The sequence below is a fragment of the Opisthorchis viverrini genome (assembly GCF_000715545.1).
Source record: "Opisthorchis viverrini unplaced genomic scaffold opera_v5_686, whole genome shotgun sequence".
NCBI classification, from domain to species: Eukaryota; Metazoa; Platyhelminthes; class Trematoda; order Opisthorchiida; family Opisthorchiidae; genus Opisthorchis; species Opisthorchis viverrini.
The window spans coordinates 31,713-53,777 of NW_008752352.1; the positions used below are offsets into that span (position 1 = coordinate 31,713).

A 22,065-nucleotide genomic window follows, 5' to 3' on the forward strand; every position below is an offset into this window, starting at 1 on the left:
AATAGCTGTTATCCCCGAATAATGCTCCGCAAACTCCATTCTGCGGAATGCAGGCTAATACGGACACTTGGAATCTTTTCAATCAGTCGCTGAGTGAGCATGAATCACTGATCAGCTGCTGTATCCATCAAGTCCGTCTAAACCCGTACTATTGCTAGAGGCACTGATGGAATCGATACCAAACCCGCATCAGTACAAGGCGCTGATCACGGAGAATTCGGGTTATGCGTCAACAAACGTTTGCCCCATCACAGTAGTAAGATTATGGAAAAGGTGTCAACTGCAGTGTTTGAAACGCTTCACCGTCTGTTTGGGTTTCACACCACGGAGACTAAAAAACGATATGAGATATGTGAGTTCTCACGAAAGGGGCTCTAAAGTTAGGCAAAATTGTGACTTTCAGCGGAATTTTGATATCGCATCGGCTGACTCAATTTTATGGCACAGAACGAAACGCTTGGCACTACAACGAACAGTTTGCGTATTACATATTTGCGTTTCCTAATTTAGAGCCCAGTCCACGCAGTAAATTTCGGCTGCTTTGCAGATGTCCTCAAGTTGCAGAACGTTTTGCGCCCATATCGATACTAGAACTACGAGGTCGTGACTTTCGCTCGAAATCGATTTGTGAGCGGAAACCACTCTGATCATGGCTCGTGTCCACAGGAAATTTCAAAGCTTCTCGCTGGTTTGTTAAGATACTACTGATAGCATCCTGTGTTCACATACTCCAACGGCATCAGTGTACAGGAAACAACTGTTTACGGACGGATTCTCAATTGACCGGCACCGTAATAAAGTGGTTAGTGATCCCGGCTTTGATACAAGATTTTCTTCAGCTCTGGATTACTAGGACCGATGAGGCTGCTCTCAGGTTGCGATACTACTTGACAAAGCAAACAGCGCGACATCACAGCACCAACTAGGCCTTGGTTGTCGCACCATATTTATGAAAGCGAGCAAAATATCGATCAGTGACGGGACACCTGCTTTGGCAATCCACTCCAATTCAGATGGTCAAGCGAACTTTAGATCTTATCTCGACATCGCCACGGAAGTGAGTCGCACCACTCGGACCCGACTAGTCGGAATATCCCGATCCGAATGCGACCATTTTCCGTTAGTTGCGCTTTCGGATTCCCTGAAACTGCACGATTTCAGCTTTCGTGGGACAGAGGATAACAAGCGGTTACTCGTTTGTAACCAAACAAGAGCAATACAGATTGTATATTTCCAACCGTGTATCCTGGCCACTACCTATGAGCCCCAGGTAAGAGCGAAGTTGTCGATCGTTTTTTAAAAACAACTACAACGTGGGCTTTGTATACATACTGGAAGAGGAAGCGTTTTTCAGAAAGGTTCGAAGGACGATCGGTTTAGTGGAATGGGCGCTAACCTGTGATACAAGACACTCGGCTAATAGAATTTTATCGCTCTGAGTGCCCGAACGTCGAATGGAACTTCTGCGGGTCCAGGCATGTGCTGTACCTTCTGAGATCTCACATGATATGACGGCTCTTTCGCAAAGCCAAGGTTGTCACCAAAAGACTCAATAATTATCCTAAGCACTCAACTGTATGGATCATGTTCGGTCAAGTTCGTACTCCCCCGTTGAATCACATTCCGTGACTCAGAGCGCGAATTTACTGACCAGAAGTCCGTGGTTAGCCAAGGTTGTCACCAAAAGACTCAATAATTATCCTAAGCACTCAACTGTATGGATCATGTTCGGTCAAGTTCGTACTCCCCCGTTGAATCACATTCCGTGACTCAGAGCGCGAATTTACTGACCAGAAGGTCCGTGGTTCGAATCCGACCTCAGCCTCTCGACATCCCCAGGTTTGGTAACCCGGCAGTATCCTAGCCCTCGTGCTTCCTTCTGGTAGCATCATAGTTAGGCACCGAAAGGGTGCTATGGCTGAACGATTACTATTATTAGTACTTCACCATTAATGTTTATCCGTGGTCGTTTAAAATAACCACGACTCAAGTAAGCTGTGATAATTTCCTGGGTATCTGCTAAGTTTTCTGTGCGTGTCGCCTTAACCGGCTTGCTCCACAACAGAATTGCAAAATTATTCTAGATTTACTGTTATAGCTGCGGGAGAATATAGAAAGTCTGAAGTCAAAAAATAGCATATCGGAATGAGATGTTACCATCCAACGTTCTGATTGCTTTGGGAATCTTTTCAACGTTTGTACGAACTCACGCTGTGCTGACCTTAAGCTCTCTGTAGTATACACCAAATGGTGCTCAATTTATTTAATAAGATTCGAGGTTAGTTAGGGTGGGAAGTAAGTCGGGAAATCGGCACAACAGTTGATCTACGACTTGACTGAAGTTGTCACGGGACTTAACGTTGATTGCAAAGCAAGGCTTTACATCGCATTATCACAATTATTCACCTCGGATTATTTTGGCGTTTAAGGCGCGAAGCTATTGACCAAGATGTCCATGGTTCAAACCGAACCGTGACTCGTGTTTAGGCCTGGGCAACTTGACAATATCTCAGACCTCGTGCTTTCCTTCGGGCTTCACGGCAGTTACGCACCGAATATGGTAGAACAGCTGAAAGTTTCTCCATCATTATTACGATCAATATTATCAGTATTATTGTTATTGCTATTAACACTCATATATGCAGACAAATTTGTCCGTGATGGTGAATTCAACAGCTTTTTCGTTGTCCTACTTCAGGTTAAGAAAAACAGTTTTAGCTCTTCTAGTATGGAAATCAATTTCGTCCTGCAAATCATCAGGGACGCGCATAAGTTCCTCCCTGTAGTTGAAGTTAACATGGGCTTTTAGGCCCAGAGGCATTGTATAGCCGTTTTAGTTTAGCGTGAGGAGCGTGCATTTCACGAATGTCTGGGGAGCTTTGAGCCCGCAACTTTGAAGATGGTAACTTAACAGGACGTGTCACGTGATTTGGTGTTGACGGACTCCTCTAGTGACAACTTCACAGATGTGAATTTTTTCCTTCCGAGTAGATTCGCCAACTATAGTGAAGACTTCATTCTGTACGTGAAATCAATCTTTGCTGGGAATTTGGGAAGCTGTGCAATGCTTCTCGACATTTTAACATACGTTGAGTTCATGTGCAGGATGAAGCCCACAATAAAACCTTGAAATCCCCTCAAGTCATTGTGCCTGCACAGGAAAACGATTATGTTCTACATCCTTTGGTCTATCTGCGAAGCTGATATTTGAGTTTGATCCCATCTAATACTGTAACAAAGCTGTGCACCCTGCAAGTGTCAGTCGAGATCGACCTACTTGGGAATGGTCCGCATTTGTGAGGCATCTGGGCAAGCTAGTCAGTATGTGCATGTGTCGGTGAGTTACCCCCTCCCCTCCCCTTTGATCCCCGAGTGCAGACATTGAGGATTCAAATAAGGAAGCGATAACACAATCGAAAAGGCAGGAGAAGACAGTTTGGATGTGCGGAACCAAAGGCGGACTCCCGCACAGTAAACGAGTTAGTGCACAGTGCCTTAATGCCAGAAAAATCCCGATGTGCAGAGCCTGTCCGAACCTCTGGCAGTCAACGAATTCACTCATGATTAAGATATTCCGTTTCAAGCTATAGACAGGAATAGCGAAAGCAGGTTGCAGAAAGGATACGAACACTTGGCAATGCGCCTGCTGAAGCACCCATTATGTCAGTAAGAACAGCGTAAATTACTCAAATATGACTATTCCAACATTCCCAATACTCAACCAAACTACCATGGAGCACCTTGCGCACCCCAAGGGCGTATACAATCAGACTGTGATGGATGCCAACTTCAATGAACGTGACCAAGTCATTGCAGCCTGAAAAACGTTTTATTACAAAGGTCAAGCACAAGATGAGGATCTTTGAAAACGCAAGCGTACCGCCGGTTTTAGTATCACAGATACGGCGAACGTGCATCGCACAGCCCATTGCTCGACCAGCAGAAAATCCGTTCTTTCTATTTTGTACTTTATTCCTTAGACTACTTAGCGGAAAACCTGCGGTACGGCAACAAGTGATGAGGACGTTTATAGGAAATTTGAATTGTTGAGGTTTCAGTAATTCCTTTTAGTTGGGGTTAGCAGGCTATTTGGCACATGCAGTTTTTATCAGTAGCATGAAGTTTGTAAACCAAGGTGCCCAGATAATGTATTTGATCATGTATAGGATGGGGTTCAGTTGATGTTAGAGGAATGAAAGTCAAGGGTCAGACGTGTTGTTCTACGACAGTTCTGCAATGCCAGTCAGAAAGCATGCAAGCTTTAGCCAACCATTTTCGTGAAGGCTGTTTCGTCATTGATTGCCAGTCGAATCTAGTCTGGAGGCCGTTTTTTCCATAATAATGCGCCAAGGGCTTACTGGCTCAACATCCCGGAAGGGGCTTCGTACTTCCCGCACACATTAAAAAGTTTTTTCGTCCATATCGACGAGGGTCATACCAGCTGGATCGACTAGACTCGGTTTGGCATACTTCGGGGTAGAGATATTGAGAAATCTCATCCAGTTTATGCTTAAATACGTTTTATTCCGAATTAGAACATTGTGTTGTGTTACACCTGTACAAGATTTGGACGGGAGCAAATAATGATCTGATGCTGCAGCATAATGAAAACAGGTAAAATATAGGTGCGTGTCGAAGGGACGGGGTGTCGACGAGATGCATAGATGGTTGGAGGAACATTGACTCTCTGTACAAAACAGCAAACACGGATGATGAACTCGATAAGTAGGAAATAGTGTGCGTATCACGAATTGCTGCGTGAGTGTTAGTATTGCTTGACTGGGAACGTATGGGCATATGGCTCGAGGACAACACATGATTTGCTGTGTGCCACGGCGCCGACCAAATCGAATGACAGAGGTTGTTTTGGCCGGACAAGAGAATTATTAGTTGGAGAATTCACTAATGAGGAGGTGATTAGGCCATGAGGGCGATGTTGCTGGCAGTTCGGCTTAGGTGAAGAGTCGGACGGGCTCGAAGACCAGCGGTTCGGTGATTCGCTGTCAGAACTCATGATGTGGTTATCACCAAGTAGACGGTGATCTGGTTTGTGCGATACTTGGGCCGGTGTAATTTCCGTAAGCTCTCCATTCATCATCCGAGTCGTTTGTCCGGGTATTTTAATATCAACTTTGTCTATTACAGTAGCCTCTGTATTAATCGAAGCATGAGGTTGGTTGACAGCAGGGAATGTATCGGCTTCATCTGTTTGCTCACACTTCATTGAACGAAGATCAGTCAGATAAAATGCTTTCTTCGTTTGATCCTGACCAGGGATAAACTGGGTACTGCGATTTTTCGGAACATGTTTCGGAATCTCAGGCTCCACACCTGAGTTCCACCTCACACTCTGGCTACAAGTTGTGGTAGTAGCACGAACGTGATCCTTCGAATGATCCAAACCAGAAGAACTGGCATCGAACTTCCCAGGATCACTAGACGGGATGTTCGAAAAAGTACTGTTACGTGAGGTGCCATAATACGAACCCCATTCTTGCACGCTAGATGAAGTCACCCCGCGGGGAGCAGAGGGGAACCTTTTGCTGCACAATTCAGCTACATCTAAGTTTCTAGGTAGACTAAATTGATGGGTGGGATTAATCTGGGAGGCGGTTGAAAAGGCATCTAGCAGTTGAACCACATCACTATGACCTCCCTGATCAGCCAATATCTTTGGTGTACGATCCAGGTAGTCCACCGACTCCTGGTTAGCTCCAGCTAGCAGAAGCAGACGACATGCTGAATAGGCTCCTTCTTTAGCTGCCAAGGCAAGAGGAGTCTCATCATAAATTGTCTGGACATCGCAAGCAGCACCGGCCTCCAGAAGTCGTTGTATGAAATCCACTTGGTCCGTGGCTGCGGCCCAGTGAAGAGCGGTTCGTCCCAGGCTGTCTGAAATGTTTAGATCCAGAAGACTGGTTGCACTGTCTTCGTGAGGTGGAGCGGAGGTTGCCAAATCAAACGGTTTGGTAAACGATCGTTCATTCGGTACAACCGACGTGGGCTGGTCGGTCACAGAGGTACTCATATGATCTGATTGTGTCATCCCATAAGTTGGGAGTGGAGTGGCGGCATTTCTGGCGATTGTGCACATTAGAATGCTCATGGCATGGAGGATTAGCTTGAACGATTCTGTAAACAATGAAAGGTAGAATTGCAATGAAATATCATGACTTAGATGAGCGTGTCTATTTAAAAGACATCGAGGAACACCCGGAAATTCGTAGAATGCACATTATTGCAGTACCACTCCAGTGAGGACTCGAATTAAAATGAAGCGGAGATCACTTTACCCTAGATGTCGAACAGCCATGCAAAAATAATCACCGTGACAGTAGCCGAACCAATGCTGCGAAGATATCAAACCAGTGCTTCAGAAAGCGGTTCTTGACCTCCACCACAAAGGTAAATCCGTTATCTGCTTATGTACTGTTACTTGGTGGCAGATTTCCTTCCTTAATTGGTTCACTGCGCCATCTGTTTTTGATGTCACAGTCTTGAACCCATTGAACTCTTGTGCACCTTTCTTCTACTACTGGTGAGCTGAAGTGTAGTATACCTGACACCTGTTGAAACCACTGTAGCGAGCTGTCCAGTGATTTTCAAATGTCAGGCTGTGCATAAACAGGCCTCAAACTTCATTAGGGAACCTACAACGTGTCCAATACAAACAGCGAGACCAACGCGACCGACGCCTTCATTTTCATTGGTGCAGCTGACCCTCCTCAATAAGGACTACTCTTAGATCGCATGAAATGGACCCTGGCCAGTAAGCAGATGTTTGAATTTCAGTTCCAGTCGAGCCGAATAAAGTTAAGGTCTGTAGTGGACCCTATTGAGAGGAAGAATCTTCCAAAGGACGCCATATTTTAGGTGTGTACTATGAGGTGTCAAAATATCGACTTTAACATTTGTGGCGATTGGTCCTTTTTTGTGAGTGTGATACTTGACGTCTTCTGGTATATTTTGGAAGGAATGAGAGCCAGAATGGATATGCTGACTGTCGGTCGATGTAAACGGTAAATGGATCGCATCTCCGAAATAATAACTCGTCTGGGAGTTCTATGGATAGTACCAAATATTTGAGAACTGTCATCAACAGGAACAATATACCGGTTTTTTCTTTCTTCCATTATCCAACACTTGACACTAGCTTAAGCAATTGACTGAAGACATCTGATGGCTGAAAATGGTTCAAATGTTGGATAGATAGATGTAGATAGCTAGGCTCAGGTCCCCTGAGCCGTCCCATTTTCCTTCCTTCAATTGTTGGGTGCTAGTCGAATAAAGCGACAGTGAAGCCCCGGTGTTTTTCACTGGGATTACTGCCTGTGGTGATGGTGATTATGCACAGTAATCAATACCACTATAAAAACGCATATTGCCAATCTGTGTTTACAAACGAAGCAGTTACATCTAAAGCCTTGTGATTCTAGATACTATCAACTCAAAAAAATCCAAAAAAATATTAGCGCGGGATTTTGTCAGTCGCCAGTAAGTAGACGCTAGTCCATCTGGATCACGCAGCTACATCAGAGAAAAAACTGACTTAGAGGCAGAGTATGAGTTTTCCGGTCACGATGCATGAAGTTCGGGTGCAGACAGGCAAGAGAACGTTTAGATAACTATTAGAGCAAACGAAAGTCACGCATTTTCATTAATGTTTGGAAGATGTTTGTGTTGCTTCTACTCAAAAGCTAATGTTTCATGGCTCTCTCTCGGCTAACAAATGAGAAAACACTGACCGAAATCCTCCGGAATGAGTGAGCTTGTTTTGATCGGAGTCCACAAGCGAAGTAAGTAAGCAGAACCGACCGATATAGACCGATATGTAAGTTGCAGGCTGTGTTGCCAGGTGTCCGATGGTGTGATACTTAACTTGCGCACGATTTTAAGTGCTAATATGAACCTTTTGCGTGCCGCCCAAATTCTCCGGCATATTCATTCTTTTACATGTGCAAACCAAGACCCAAAGACCGATATGTAAGTTGCAGGCTGTGTTGTCAGATGTCCGATGGTGTGATACTTAACTTGAGCACGATTTTAAGTGCTAATATGAACCGTACGCGTGTCGCCCAAATTCTCCGGCATATTCATTCCTTTGCATGTGCAAACCAAGACCCACATATGTAAGTTGCAGGCTGTGTTGCCAGGTGTCCGATGGTGTGATACTTAACTTGCGCACGATTTTAAGTGCTAATATGAACCTTTTGCGTGCCGCCCAAATTCTCCGGCATATTCATTCTTTTACATGTGCAAACCAAGACCCAATGCATTCAATGTGAACGGCGCCGCCCGGAGGCAGGTCCTTGTGGCTTCATAGTGTATTTGATTTCTATGTTACTTGTAGTTTGTGAGTAGTGGGGATATTTTAGTTTTCTTTCTGTGGACCACAGTAGAGATGATAACAGTGCTGAGACAAGAACCTCACTATATTTCAATGCCTTCTAATATTCTGCGAAAAGTGCGTTAAGAAAGTCACAGCCATTCGTCAGTTGAGTATTAACTTCAGTTTGCTGGTCACAAGGAAAGGCCTTTTACGCAATACAACTGGACCTTTTGGTGCCGTTTTAACGAAAATAACGGGGTATGTGCAAGGCATTTTCCTTTGAGCAGGATATTTTCGTACATTTTTTCGAAAAGCAAATGTACGTACGAGAAATCAATAGTCTCGCCACTTCCCAACAATATCGGGACCTCTAATTCACCTCGTTCAATGAGTCCCCTAGGGCTCGGAGTCAGGAAAAGCCCACCAACTTTCTACCTTTGCAATTAACATTTGATTTAAGTAACAAAGGTTTGGTGCCCAACAGATCTCTCAGCACTTTGAAAAAATGGGGTACCACTTGAACACTCACTAGTAACGAAATTTCTTGACTACATCACTAGGCTAAACTCCGAGATCACGTCAGCTGTGAAGATCTGTCTAGATGATTCCCGCTGGTTCGGTGACATCCACTGAAGATTTTTCGTTTTGACTGGGCTGCACAACGTTCATTCCTTATAAGGACAGGATATGTTTAGTACAAAAAGCTAAGTAACTACACGTTTCATCTTGAATGTAACTCGTCAGTTTGCATCCTCTTAGTTACCCGTCGGCCTCGGCGTTACGCAGCCAAGACCACACTTGCGTGTGTGCCAGACGAAGAGATGATTTCGATCCATGCGCGAAAGTGTAGTTAGTGGTCGGTAGCGTTTGGCAAACAGTCGAAACTGTTAACCAAAAGGATATGCAGCTGCACCTGCTACATCCAGACAATGAATCCAAAACACGATGAAACGCGCTGTGGACTGCTTTCAAGGGTAACCACGTCTTGCCTCATGGAGAACTAACACCTTAAAAAAAGAGTCCCATAGGCTTGGTACCCATCAGATTCCTCAAAAAGATTGTAAGTCTGAAATCATATTGAGACTGTTAAAGTTCTCGACCGCTAAGTTGAGAAACCACTTCGCGATGCCGATCCGTTTCCCAGTATCTCGGCCATTCATAAACATGGCTTGGTGTAGCTGAACTATTGGAGTACTTCGAAGAGACGACACCATCAGTATATTTTTAACTGTGACCAAACTAAATAAACCAAACAACGTCAAGCCCATTTGCCATGACACATCCTGTGGTTGATCATAGTAAGCACCTTCAACCTGGCCCCACCTACTAGCGGTACGTTCAACTGTCCAGATGATCAAACAGGGCAGTCCTGTACGCCAGACATAACCAATGAGGCCAAACAAGATGTCCGGGCATTCAGCCTCGCCACAGCTAGAGAGACATGAACGTTTATGCTAATGTTCGGGTCTCTTGATTTCGGAACGAAAGTAATCCCTATCAAGAAGAAGTGGGATAGAAATGACCAAAAATTTCCAGCTCAAGCGTAGCAAGCCAAAGGAAGACAAAGCGGATCAGAGACATCGAATAGCTCTACATCCAGTCAGGAAATCGGATGGCGTTGGGAAACAGTTCCGAAACCGTCGAACGACTGACTCCTCTCCGTCAACCCTATAAACGCTTTCAGCTGCTCTGGCGAATGGAAGATAAGTAATCACACGGACGGAGGGGACACAATCGCATTCCTGATTGCGACAGGTCAAACAATGGTCGAATGAAGCCGGAGGCTTGGATGGTTTACAAAGTTGATCGATACTCCTGCCTACTACAACCCGGTGTGTCTCGTCCGACGCGGGTGTACATTCGCGTCCGCTGACTGCCGCCAGTTGTTGCACTATCCGTAATTTTCCAGTTGGTTCGGTCCTGTTCAGCATTGCTGTTAATTTTCTCAAGCCCACGACTGTCATCTGCAAGCTTCGGTCGGGTGAGGGTTGTGCAAATGACATACCGGTGGTTTCCTCGCCCCTGTAATCACCCTGCACCTACGGCACTAAGGGAACACCGGTGGTTGATATTCTACCTTTTTTTAGTGTTTTACTACTCAACGTGAACAAACAGAGCTTTGAGCAATAGCTGTCCGTTCGACACTGCCATCCACATGACGCAGTCAAAAATTCCCATTGTTCAAAAAGGTCGTTCTCTAAATAATGGGTGTTCTCAACGGTCCCACTCAGTGTGATTTGATCAGGAATTGGGTTGAGTACGGATTTCTTCGTCATTAAGTTTTCGTAGACCAGTGTAACCTCAGAGTTGATTCCAACTTCCCAGCTGTCTACTCAGATCTACATAGCCTTGTTTTATCTGTCTATGACCGAACCGTAAGTTGATTTTCGGTCGAGCATTTTCGTAAGTGAAGTGCTCTTCATAAGCCGTAAAGGGAAAAGCGTGACCAAAGGAAGCAGTTCAATTGTGTGAGTACTTCTCACCATATACAACAACTTCTTGTCGTATGCAACAGGTAACGCACAGTAAATAGTGGCGCCCAAGCTGGGTGACACGACAACAACTTGAGGTACGTCATAAAAACCCGATAGCATACTGAGTAGTAGCCGCATAAGAACAAACAAAGCAAACGAGGCTTCCACTCACACCGACCCAATCTGACTGCCAACTAGTCACAGGGATGCACCAATCATAAGACACGGTACCCAAATATCATAAGAACAAACAAAGCAAACGAGGCTTCCACTCACACCGACCCAATCTGACTGCCAACTAGTCACAGGGATGCACCAATCATAAGACACGGTAGCGAACCCAAATATCGCTGCATTTGACTCGTAGTCAGTTGATTGTAGAAATCCTTGAGAAAGGTCGCCCACAGCAACCGAAATGTCGGATTACAACAACCTATTCCACGACGCTGTGTTTCGACTTTACAATTAATAATAATTCCTCTTCATACACCACAGGGCGCTGAATATTTTTAACACTCTTTGAGCTGATTTCGGCCAGGAACTCCTCAAACAAGGCGTCTTCTCGGCCATTACGTCACGAATTTGTGATGAGTCAGGAATCAGGTGCTAAGATGTAGACATTCAAAGTTAGAGTTGTAAAAGAATAGAAAAGCCTACACGAATCAACGGATCGCGGATCCCAACAAGTCGCGTCAACCTCAGACAAGTCCACAAAACAGATATGCGCGCAGGCAAGTACAGGTTCATAACTCACGGGAGATTGCTTTGAACGCATAGCCATGGTTATACACCTTAATTTTGTGACCGACTGGAGTGAATCAGTGGCGATCGGGTCAGAAACACCTAAGTCTAGTGTCTGAGACAAATAACACACCAGACAAACCGCATGTCGAGTACTTCGAACTGATCATGATGGGTACGATCGGCTGTTGGCGATTGCACAGATAACTGCGAACAAGCTACGCAACTCACAACTACGTATTCAGGGGAAACTTCGAGTGATTCCACTCCACAAACTTGCCTTACAGTCACATAATCCACCTCTCCTTAACACGGTAAACCCCTAACTCCGGTCCTTACACGAGAAATCACGAACAGTTGTGAACTTGGTGCCTGATTTCCGATGTACTAATCCGGATACCAGTAGCATAAACCAAGCTTTATTCCATTCGTTCGTTCTTACGACACCCCCGAAAAACGCGAGAACAGAGCACGGTATAGAAAATCACCACAAATTGGCAGGCTGTCTATGGAGACAAGTCCAAGGTAGTAGTGTTTACCCGCTTTTGTAACAACGCGACATGAACATGCCACCAGGCAACAGGACAATAGAAGGTAACACTTGCTTGCGCTGTCTTAGTGCTCCAAAACGGGCCCAAGTTACTCATGCATTACGAATCAAGCGAATTCATTTCACCACACGTTATTCCACGAGCACCAAAATACCAGTAGCAAGGTGAAGGGGATGTTGCATCTGTTCACTTTACCAAGTAATGAATAATGAGCAAATCAAGCAAACTGATGTTAGCCATTCCACCTAAATTTGACCCAGGAGACTTGACTGTCCTCAGTTTCCCAATCACTGGTATGAATTTTTCGATTTCATTTTACCTCTGAAATTTCCCAGTGGCCGAGACAATTAGTGGTCAAATATTGCTTAATAATGACCCTTGGGAAATGAATTCTTGAGTGGAACGACTAAAAATAATGTAGGAAAGTTGTCTTTAAACTGTACAATTTCAAGTTCAGATGCAGTCTAAAAAATTTTACCTCTTCTCAGTTATCTAGCCTTTCGGCAAGTGACGGTAAATGAGCATTCAGTCACACGCTGCCTCCGAAGTTGGAAGAAACATGCAAAAAAGTGAGGCAACAAACGACACACAACTGAAGCTATGGTCATTCCTCATGAAAACGGGCTGCAGCAAACAATCGCCCACTAATCGGATCAAGCTTTTCTTACCATGATTTTACCATGATTCATGATCACAAATGCAGCCCCCGTGCGGAAAATCACCACTGATACAGTTCATGTGGTGTTTCTCTAGGATTTCCATGACCGAATTCACAGACTCTCTTATCTAAGTGCAAGTTCATCATACTGTCGATCAGCTGCTCGTGGCTGAACGGTTAACTGCTCAGACTACTAGCCCGGAAGGTCGCGGGTTCGAAACTACCTGGAGTTTCGTGAGACGCGCAATGCTGATGACCTCTAATAAGGATGAAACAGCTGTACAGTGCTTCTTGGTTTTTCAGCATAGACTGGTTTCAGGTACAGGACGAAATCTCAATTGAAGTTAAGTGAATAGCCACCACTCCATTCCCCCGAAAAAATGTCGGAAGAAAGAATCACCAATCGTCGTGAAAACGATGAAGGCGACTATCCTACAGTGGAAACGCTAACCTCAGGCACACCAGGGTCTGTCGTCAGAGGTCGCAAACACACAACGAAGAATGAAGGCTGGGCCGTTGAGTTGATGAATTTATCTTTCAAAGGGATTAACAGCTTCTCATCACGGTGTGAGCAATCCCTGGACTACTGTAGATGGTGGCGGGTCTGAACCAATGGCGTGTTTCAGAGTACGTGAATTTCGTTCACATGTACCCGAAAGACTAAGCTCTAGGTCTACCGAGAAAGAAAAATTATCTTAAGTGGTGTAACCACACAACCCAATGTGCACTGTACGCACAGAAATTGGTTAATTTCCACGTCTGGAGGAAAATGATGTGAGGTTTCAAGATGAATGGCGTAGTGCAGTGTATCATGGTGTATCAGGATACTGAGCTTCCTACGGTCACAGTTCCTTGTTCAATCACGATAGCAGTTCGGACGGCCGCACAATGAAAGTGACCATGTTGGAAATCATCCCTTTAGGGTTGTGGCCCAACACACGTTAGTGCGTGGCTGCATATGCAACATGTGAATGTCATTAATCATGTGACTGTTAACGAACACACCTACCGATGCTTCCAACCGCTTAAGATTGATTCACCTAGGCCGCCATCAGGAGCGACGAGGGTTGTTGACATTACTAAGGTCTTTGGTCGAGGCGTTCATGCTTTGTTGCTAGATCATGACCCGGCAGATGCTGGATCATCTCATCTCAGCACACGGCCGAGGGAACGGACAACATTATAACATCATGTCAGTGTGATGGTCAGTCGCTTCCTCATAAAACTAAGAGACGCAATAGTGATGTTCCGATGATTCTGCCAGAGATTTGTGGCGTTTCGGAAACGTCTGTGTTGGGGGGATCGAACACAATGACCGGAACAAACGACTTCGGGAGAAATAGGGTCGATAGATCTTTTAACACGCAACCCAATTTGGTTCCCATTATTCTGATTTTTTGTCGGTGATGAGCAACATAAACGGAATGACGGAAACGTTGAAGAAACGCCTATTTGTGGCGAAGTAACCACAGTTATTCATTTCACGACAGCAAAGATGCAGAACTCCATGAAGTCTGTTAGTTCAAGACAGGTGTGATTCTACGGTTGGGCAGGTTGGGTTACGTTTCGTGTCAAGATGGGTGCTTTTGCTTCGGATGCAGTGTTCGGGCGCGGACGACTCATCGATCGGGTTAGCTGCTTGCTAAGTTTTGTCATTTGAAAAACAGGTACGTTCTCGAACGATAATGCATCCTCACGGTGGAAACACTCACCATTTGCGTGCAGCCGAATGGAATCGGATTAAATTCGCCTACACACATGCCAACGTACACCGAAATGGATGACGTGACTTGACTTAGCGTCAACGAATGAGATTCAAAGTGGAGGCTATATATGCTGGACGTTAATTCGTTATACAGATGCAGATGAATACCCACAGATATTCAAAGCACATCAACAACTGCAGATTAAACAGTGTTCTAGCAAACATGTATACAATTCTTGTAAAGTTCTGGCCCCTGATGCTAGTGTCGTATTCGAACAATACACAAGTGTGGACCACACGCGAACTTTTCGAGGCGTTTCAATCACACTTGCTATAAACAGACGATTCAGGTTTTTATTGGACACTGGTGCAAAAAGTTATGCGGGCCTACCAATCAAGTTGACGACAATCTGGTGGTTAGTATGTGGGCTCTGAACATCGCGCTTGACAGCAACAGTACAACTATCACATGTCGCTGAGAAAAATGGACACAAGGTATGAAGAGACATACCAAAGTCGCCAAGTTTTACAGCTTGGATGAGCGGAGTGGTTGAATCGGTCAGCAAACTGGGGACGAAGCACATCGGATTGGAACCGGCGACCGGGTGAGATAGAAGGGCGTGCGTAGATTCAAACGCTCCGGAACACACGGAGGAGAGCAAAACAGTGCGTCCGGTGTTGTCAACACTGGTTGGATCAGCACCCGCATCGAGCAGACTGACCACAGCATGGGCTTGATTAAGTCTGTGGGAAAGAGAGACGCACGTGGAGAGGACGCCATGAACCATGAAATGCAGTTTCCGGCACCACTTAAATGAGCCAATAATTACTGACATAGGACACGATATTCTGTAAACTGGGATGAAATGAACCGTTAGTATCGAACTTTTACCAGCCTAACTTTAACTTAGACAAGATGAGATCACCTCTATGTGCACGTTAGTCAATCAGAATGGCCACGCTTGGGACACCTCATCTTGAAGGCGAGTTATTTTCAAATATCTAACAAACATTGGATTTTCTTCAACTGAATACGTTGCACAAATGCCACCCTTCATGAAGAATGGCATAAACAGTAGCTTCAGCTGGGATTCAGTTCAGTCTGCCGTCAACACCAAATTAGTTTGCAAATGAGAATAGTTCGCCAACTGCGTATTTTATGATGTCCAATTAAAACACAAAATTGATGGAAACTCGGGAACTGCACCTACATGATGAAAACCAGGAAATCCGGAACTGGTAGTGGGTTATCAAGAAAGTGCCGGCAACTTTATGAGTAGTGTGCTATGACAAATCATGACTACTGTTTATTTAATTAGACGCTCAAGTCTTGCGACACTATTAGTTCAAACGAGACTCAGAAAGTTATGTTTTAAGCATGAAAATGTCTACCGGAAATAGCCACAATCAGGCGTCTGGCCCTTACAAACGGAAGGTTCTCAGAGCAGATCGTGCGAAAATAAGCAAAGTTTAGACATTTGATGGCGCTCCCTGGTCATGCGAAATGCAGCACAGAGCTTCAAAGTAATAAACTAAGGAATGATAGTGGTCTATAGACTTTTGAATTAGAACGGTTTTATCTTTCGAAACGCGAGAGCTTAGTGTCGGAAATGCGCTCAGACATTAAAATTGGTATCACGAATCAGCATGGCTCACATTGTGATCCGGGTTTTCTTCACTGACTGCAAACACCATGAGCCACATAACATTCCTCTCTATATGTAGCATGGAAGGATGGACTGACTACTGCGTGTTTGGGCTTTTTTTTCACTTCCCATTCAAATCGTTCACCGTTTCCATTGACGGATTAGTACTATAGGTATTTTGAATATTATTCCCCAAGTCCACTCATTAGGATCAACCCAAGTCGTTTGTAGCTGGCCTGTGTATTCAACCTCCAAACATTCAGGACAGTCGTGTCCTCCCATTATCCATCGTCTGAAAGAACATCTTGAAGTATACGCATTCAGCACCCTGCCACACATACTGTAATCATCCTGTAGTAGTAGTATTGCTTTTGTATACAAGGGATCGATTTCAGTCCGTCTTGTGAGTTTCCCTCCAAAATCGAAAGGCTGTGCACGTATGTACTAGGTATCCCAGACAAGAATCCCATCTCAGCTGTCATTTCTCAACCCTTCCGATCGCCAATTCCAATTTGGATGAATGATACGGATGTAACTACCAGCTTAAAAATAGGATATGTAAACCTCAAAAATCGTGTTCTTATGCCCAGGCGACGTCCGCCTGTTGGTTGGAAAAACGCGTGCAATTGGATCAACCAACAGAGTCGTTAATTTTCGATCTGATAAAACTTTACTACCAACTTGTGTCGCCTATCCCCCTTGGCCGTATTTGTTTCTCGGTTCGATGCAGGTTGCATTAAAAACGTGCCAAGACGGGCGCACTGGTCTATCAGCAACCTAATCTAAAGGACCTATACGGTGTGCAAAACCAAAACTGATGCCTATGCATCATTAAGACAGTGCAAGAATCCTGCTGGCTTTAATCTGGGATTTGTATCCAATTAGGTAACAACTCAAATGATTCCAGTTCGTTGGTCTGTTGAACAGAAACAAATTTGCAGTTGTTTTTGACTGTTACTGGATGAAAGCGTGATCGTCACGTAACAAGAAGTCTAGCCACTTTGTAAGTTCTACACATGCCTAAAATATTGGTACTTTATTATACACTTAGTCTAATTTCTGAATCCAGTTTTTTTAGTGAATCCGAATCCAAGGGTTCGATTTTAGAATTTCTGCTAGAGGACGAAGTGCACCAATTGACACGCACAAATAGTCCTAGTTACTAAACGGGATGTTATAAGTTAACGAAATCTTGCCGAGGATATTTGGTGAGATATTTCGGTCACGTGATTTCGTGTCAACCATTTCAACAGGTACAAAGGTCCAGGACTGATCCATCTGCAGTCTTGGTCTCAAACCAACGCGGTCCTCGTGAGCTACAGTAGCAAATCCAGTGTAAAGAGTTTCGAAATCTATGACCTAAAAATAAGTGGGCGGCAACACCAAGATGGGGTTCTGAAAAGGTGTTCGTCAAAATAACATTCAGGTGTCCGCCGTAAACTAAAGGTAAACGTATCGCTAAAATGTGTCGACAGGGCAGCACACTGGAGTGAGTCTGTGATCCCGAATATCAATTCAATTCTGACAATAGGTTTCTATGAATTCCGAGCCTATATTCCAACGACATGCACAGCTTGTTGACGAAAGCGTTGAGATGAAAAGCATGAATGTCTGGCACAAGCACCAGCTTGTCACTCACACGCTTTGTAAAGTTTGCTTAGTTTTTCTCGCATGAATATAATGATAACACAGTCCCTCACACCTACCTCGCGGCTAAGTGAAGCAAAGTCTCTCCGGTCTCTGGCAGCCTTTGCTCTAGCAGACGATGCAATCGGGAGAGTGGCGCAGGGCTCGAGTTCCGTGTTGAGACGGCCGCACCCGGATAAAAATAGGCTTGCGTGATGAAAGCGTCCTGATCAAGTTTGGCCAAATGATTGAGCAAATATCGCAGTGACACATATTCGCAGGATGTCCCAGTCGTTGAAGGAACAGGCGTAGTTGACTCATTGTCTAATGGGATGTCTTCCAAACCACTTCCAGAAATCAGCCGCTGAGCGATCTGGCGGAAATACCAATTGTCCGAATTCCGATCCGCCGCACCAGTGGACTCTGGTAGGAATTCGTTTGGCGCGTCCTGTTCACTTCCAGTTCCCCCCATTCGAGTACTGGTCGTGCTTCCACTGTCATCATAACTTTCAGACAGATTGGGAACCCAAACAGATTGTGCGGATGTTCCCAGACGAACAACGTCATCCATCGAACCCATAGCTGTCGATGGTGCATTTGGACAGTCTACATTTTCCACCAGATGTTCCGTAGGTAGAACCGGTGTTCCCCCGGAAGCCCGTCGAAAGTCTTTGACATTCCATGCCATCTTGAATGGTGTGAGAGAAACAAGGCCCGATTATTCTTCACCAAACACGAACTAGAAGGTTGCTGAAGACGTTTTGGCAGTTCGCGATAGAATCGGATCAAACTTTGACCATCCATGATACAAAACACACAACTAGGGTAAACGTAAGCACGAATAAAATACGACTGTACCAGTCAGTGGGTCTTTGAACAACACCGGATTGTTGCATATGAATGACCTTGGTGCGACAAGGTAACTCTATACGTTGGTGCCTTAACGGAGAGTGGGGGCAGCTATCAACTAAAACCATTCGAATCAATGATTGAATACAGACCAGTTACGTTGTGGACATTTATTGATTAATTTCACTGCTGGCGGCGAGAAAGCAGGTTACGACAGGGAATTTTATTTGGGCGGAAGGCTTGGAATGGGAAATTTGGGTTGAAAATCTGAAGTTATACAAAAATTATAACCAATACGTTCAACAGACTTGGATTTCTTTCTTATTGGAAATCATCAACTGACTGCATCTCATAAGTTCTGACTGGATTCAAAAGATGGAAATAAACGGAAGCAAAGTAATTTCTTGCTCAAATCAGAGCTTTTGCATGATTTCCTCCCGTTCGACGCAAGAAATTCATGCCTGCTTCACAAAGAAATGGGTATTAGTTTTACTGGCATCGCCGTTATACGAATCCATAAATGGTTGACATTATTCTCCTCGTATTAAACTACAGCCGGTTTATCTACCAATTGATTCAGAAGAATCTGTATGGAGTGAAGGTCACCAAAAATTCGCATGCGGCTGAGTATGATACGATATCTGTGTTGTGAAATCAAAGAATCTCTTTGAGCTTCGGACGAAACGAAATTTCGATCTCCATAGTTAAGAGCAGACCCTAAATAGGTAGAAATTCTGCTCTGTTCATTCGGCTGCCTCCAGTAGGTGACCCTGAGTGCCATTTGAACTGTGGTGTTTGTTTCAACAACTGCTACTGCACCGTGTTGATCACCAACTAGGCACACATAACCATCGTCAGGACAAAAATCTGTCCATCCTACATTAGGGCCAAGCATTTAAGCTAAAAACCTACTATCTCTTGAACTGTCTTAGCAGATGCCAGACTGACAGCTGGCATTCAATAAGCAACGGGCGTAGCTGAGAACGCATCCGTCTGGCATTGGAGTTTCTTTATTAAGTTATACACTCCAAGTGCGAGCGCTTACCCGCCCGTAATTGTTGGTGTTGTGTTCAAATCTGTCAACCGGTCAGTTCCTTAAAAACAAGTGGCTGAATATACCCGTGGTAGTCATGAGAACGAAGAAGGTAGCGAACAAACCTTGTTTTTTGTGATTGTTCCTCTTGGCTAATACATCATAAATTTATATGGTAGCAGAAATCATGTGGACAAGGTTAAGATCGGGGCTGCATACACTTTAGAGAAATAGAAATCAAAGGAAGGGGGTTGGATGAGGGATAGGTCAATGGGTCACGGAATCAGTTAAGTGACGTCAATGTCAGACAGACTTGTGGAACCGGATGTTTCGTAGGCGGTTTGCTCAAAAGGGGACCACAGGTGTGTAAACCTAATACACCCAGTGTATTCCCATACCTGTGCATGCATGCAGAGGTCTGTTAAAGTTCTCCTGAAGTGTGACACCCAACAGGGACATCCACTCTAACGTCTTTGTTGATATCATAGTATATCTTTGCCTACTTGCGATATACTGACGTCGTTCTGGTTTTGAATGCTTGAATGCTCGAGCACGTTTAGAACAGCCATTGGCAAACGGCTCGTTCTGACAAGGAGTAAACTAGTGTTCCAAGACACGCAAGATCTGAACATGCTTCTTACGATTAAAAAAGACGCTACGTTTTTGAAAGAATTACTTATCTCGAAAACTGCATTTGCTGAGATGATGACTGACAGAAGGAATCAGTCCGTGCACCCGGATAACTCGAGTGGCTTTCGCCAGACTGGGCAGTAAGACGTGTGTGGGGATCTGTATCGTCCTCAAATCTCTTACAACTGAATCCCGCAGCCATGGATCAAATCAGTTAGCATCAACGGGTGCGCAACGAACTGATCAGAAAACGGGATTTTGGTGTTGGGGGTGGTTCCATCGAGGAATATATCCAGCAGAACAACTTATAATGGTTCGTCTATGTTGTACGTATGCCGAGCCTTTATCAACCGAGATTGGCACGAGACTAGTCGGACAAACAAAGACGCATGAGAGCGATAATAAAGAGCCTGACTGTTGTTTGTGTTATTCCGCTCCAGAATGGGATCAGGGCGACACAGTCCGTCTGAGCAACAGATACATTCCGTTACACATTTTATTTTTCTATTTCCCCCAGATTTCCTTAAGTGATTATTAAAATTTAAGGCTTTACCACAGTGAGTGAAGCACCGGTGTCCACCATCGTTATGCAGCGAATTAATATCGTTATTATTATCATTAGTACTGTTGATATTATTGGATCAATACTGTCGTTTATTTTGAAGAGCATGGTCACAGATATAAAAAGTAAACACAGTCGATGAATGTGGAAGGGTTACAGGAGCATGTTATATGAAAAGAGAGAAGCGTCTCATTCGAAGGCATGCCACCAACAGTTCCAACCAGACAAGACGAATCCCGACGTATGCAAGAATATTGGGTATGAAAACTACTGCTACTTTAGTTGCGCGTTCGCTAGATTTCGCTTGAGGTCCTTCAGCTGTAAAACTCTTCCGGTGCCTAGCTACCATGCTACCCAATGGAAGCAAGGGGGCTGGGATACTGCCAAGTTACCCAAGCCTAGACAGGGGAAGTCGAGAGGCGGAGGTCGGGTTCGAACCGGACAGTAAATTCACGCTCTAACCACATGAGCCATCTCGCCCCCTAGATTTCTCTTAGCGAAAAAGCAATGGTTTACCAAATTAATGCTCAAGTACTTGCACACCCCTAACCGATCCAAAATTTCGATAGGACTCGATGCCTTGTGGGTAGTGGCGAAATTCAGCGAGTTTGCATCTACAAATTTGTTCAAGCAAACTTCTTGCTTATGCGCAACCGTTGTAGTTGAACCGCACCAAAAAGGAAGTACCGGGTTCAAGTTTGGGTATTGTTAGATGGATTTCATGACCCTAGCTTCACGGAAAAATCCGTTCATTCAGGTGTGTTCGTAGACTACTGGTAAGAGGTACGTCCTAAATATCAGCTGTCCGCTGTTCAAAGCTAGGGTACAAAAGGATATATATATATATATATATATATATATATATATATATATATATATATATATATATATATATATATATATATATATATATATATATATATATATATATATATATATATATATATATATATATATATATATATATATATATATATATATATATATATATATATATATATATATATATATATATATATATATATATATATATATATATATATATATATATATATATATATATATATATATATATATATATATATATATATATATATATATATATATATATATATATATATATATATATATATATATATATATATATATATATATATATATATATATATATATATATATATATATATATATATATATATATATATATATATATATATATATATATATATATATATATATATATATATATATATATATATAT

The 22,065-nt window shown here is 43.7% G+C and overlaps 1 protein-coding gene across 1 annotated transcript in view; it reads right to left on the reverse strand.

Moving 5' to 3' along the window:
- Positions 1-4,051: 4,051 nt before the first annotated feature.
- Positions 4,052-22,065, reverse strand: part of T265_11986 (hypothetical protein) — a gene marked incomplete at both ends in the record, with an annotated part of 46,017 nt that continues 28,003 nt past the window's right edge. The window contains 3 exons of the mRNA XM_009178852.1: positions 4,052-6,132; positions 14,970-15,202; positions 17,811-18,418. Of these exons, the coding sequence (XP_009177116.1) occupies positions 4,766-6,132; positions 14,970-15,202; positions 17,811-18,418 (2,208 nt within the window). The remainder of the gene's footprint in view (positions 6,133-14,969; positions 15,203-17,810; positions 18,419-22,065) is intronic.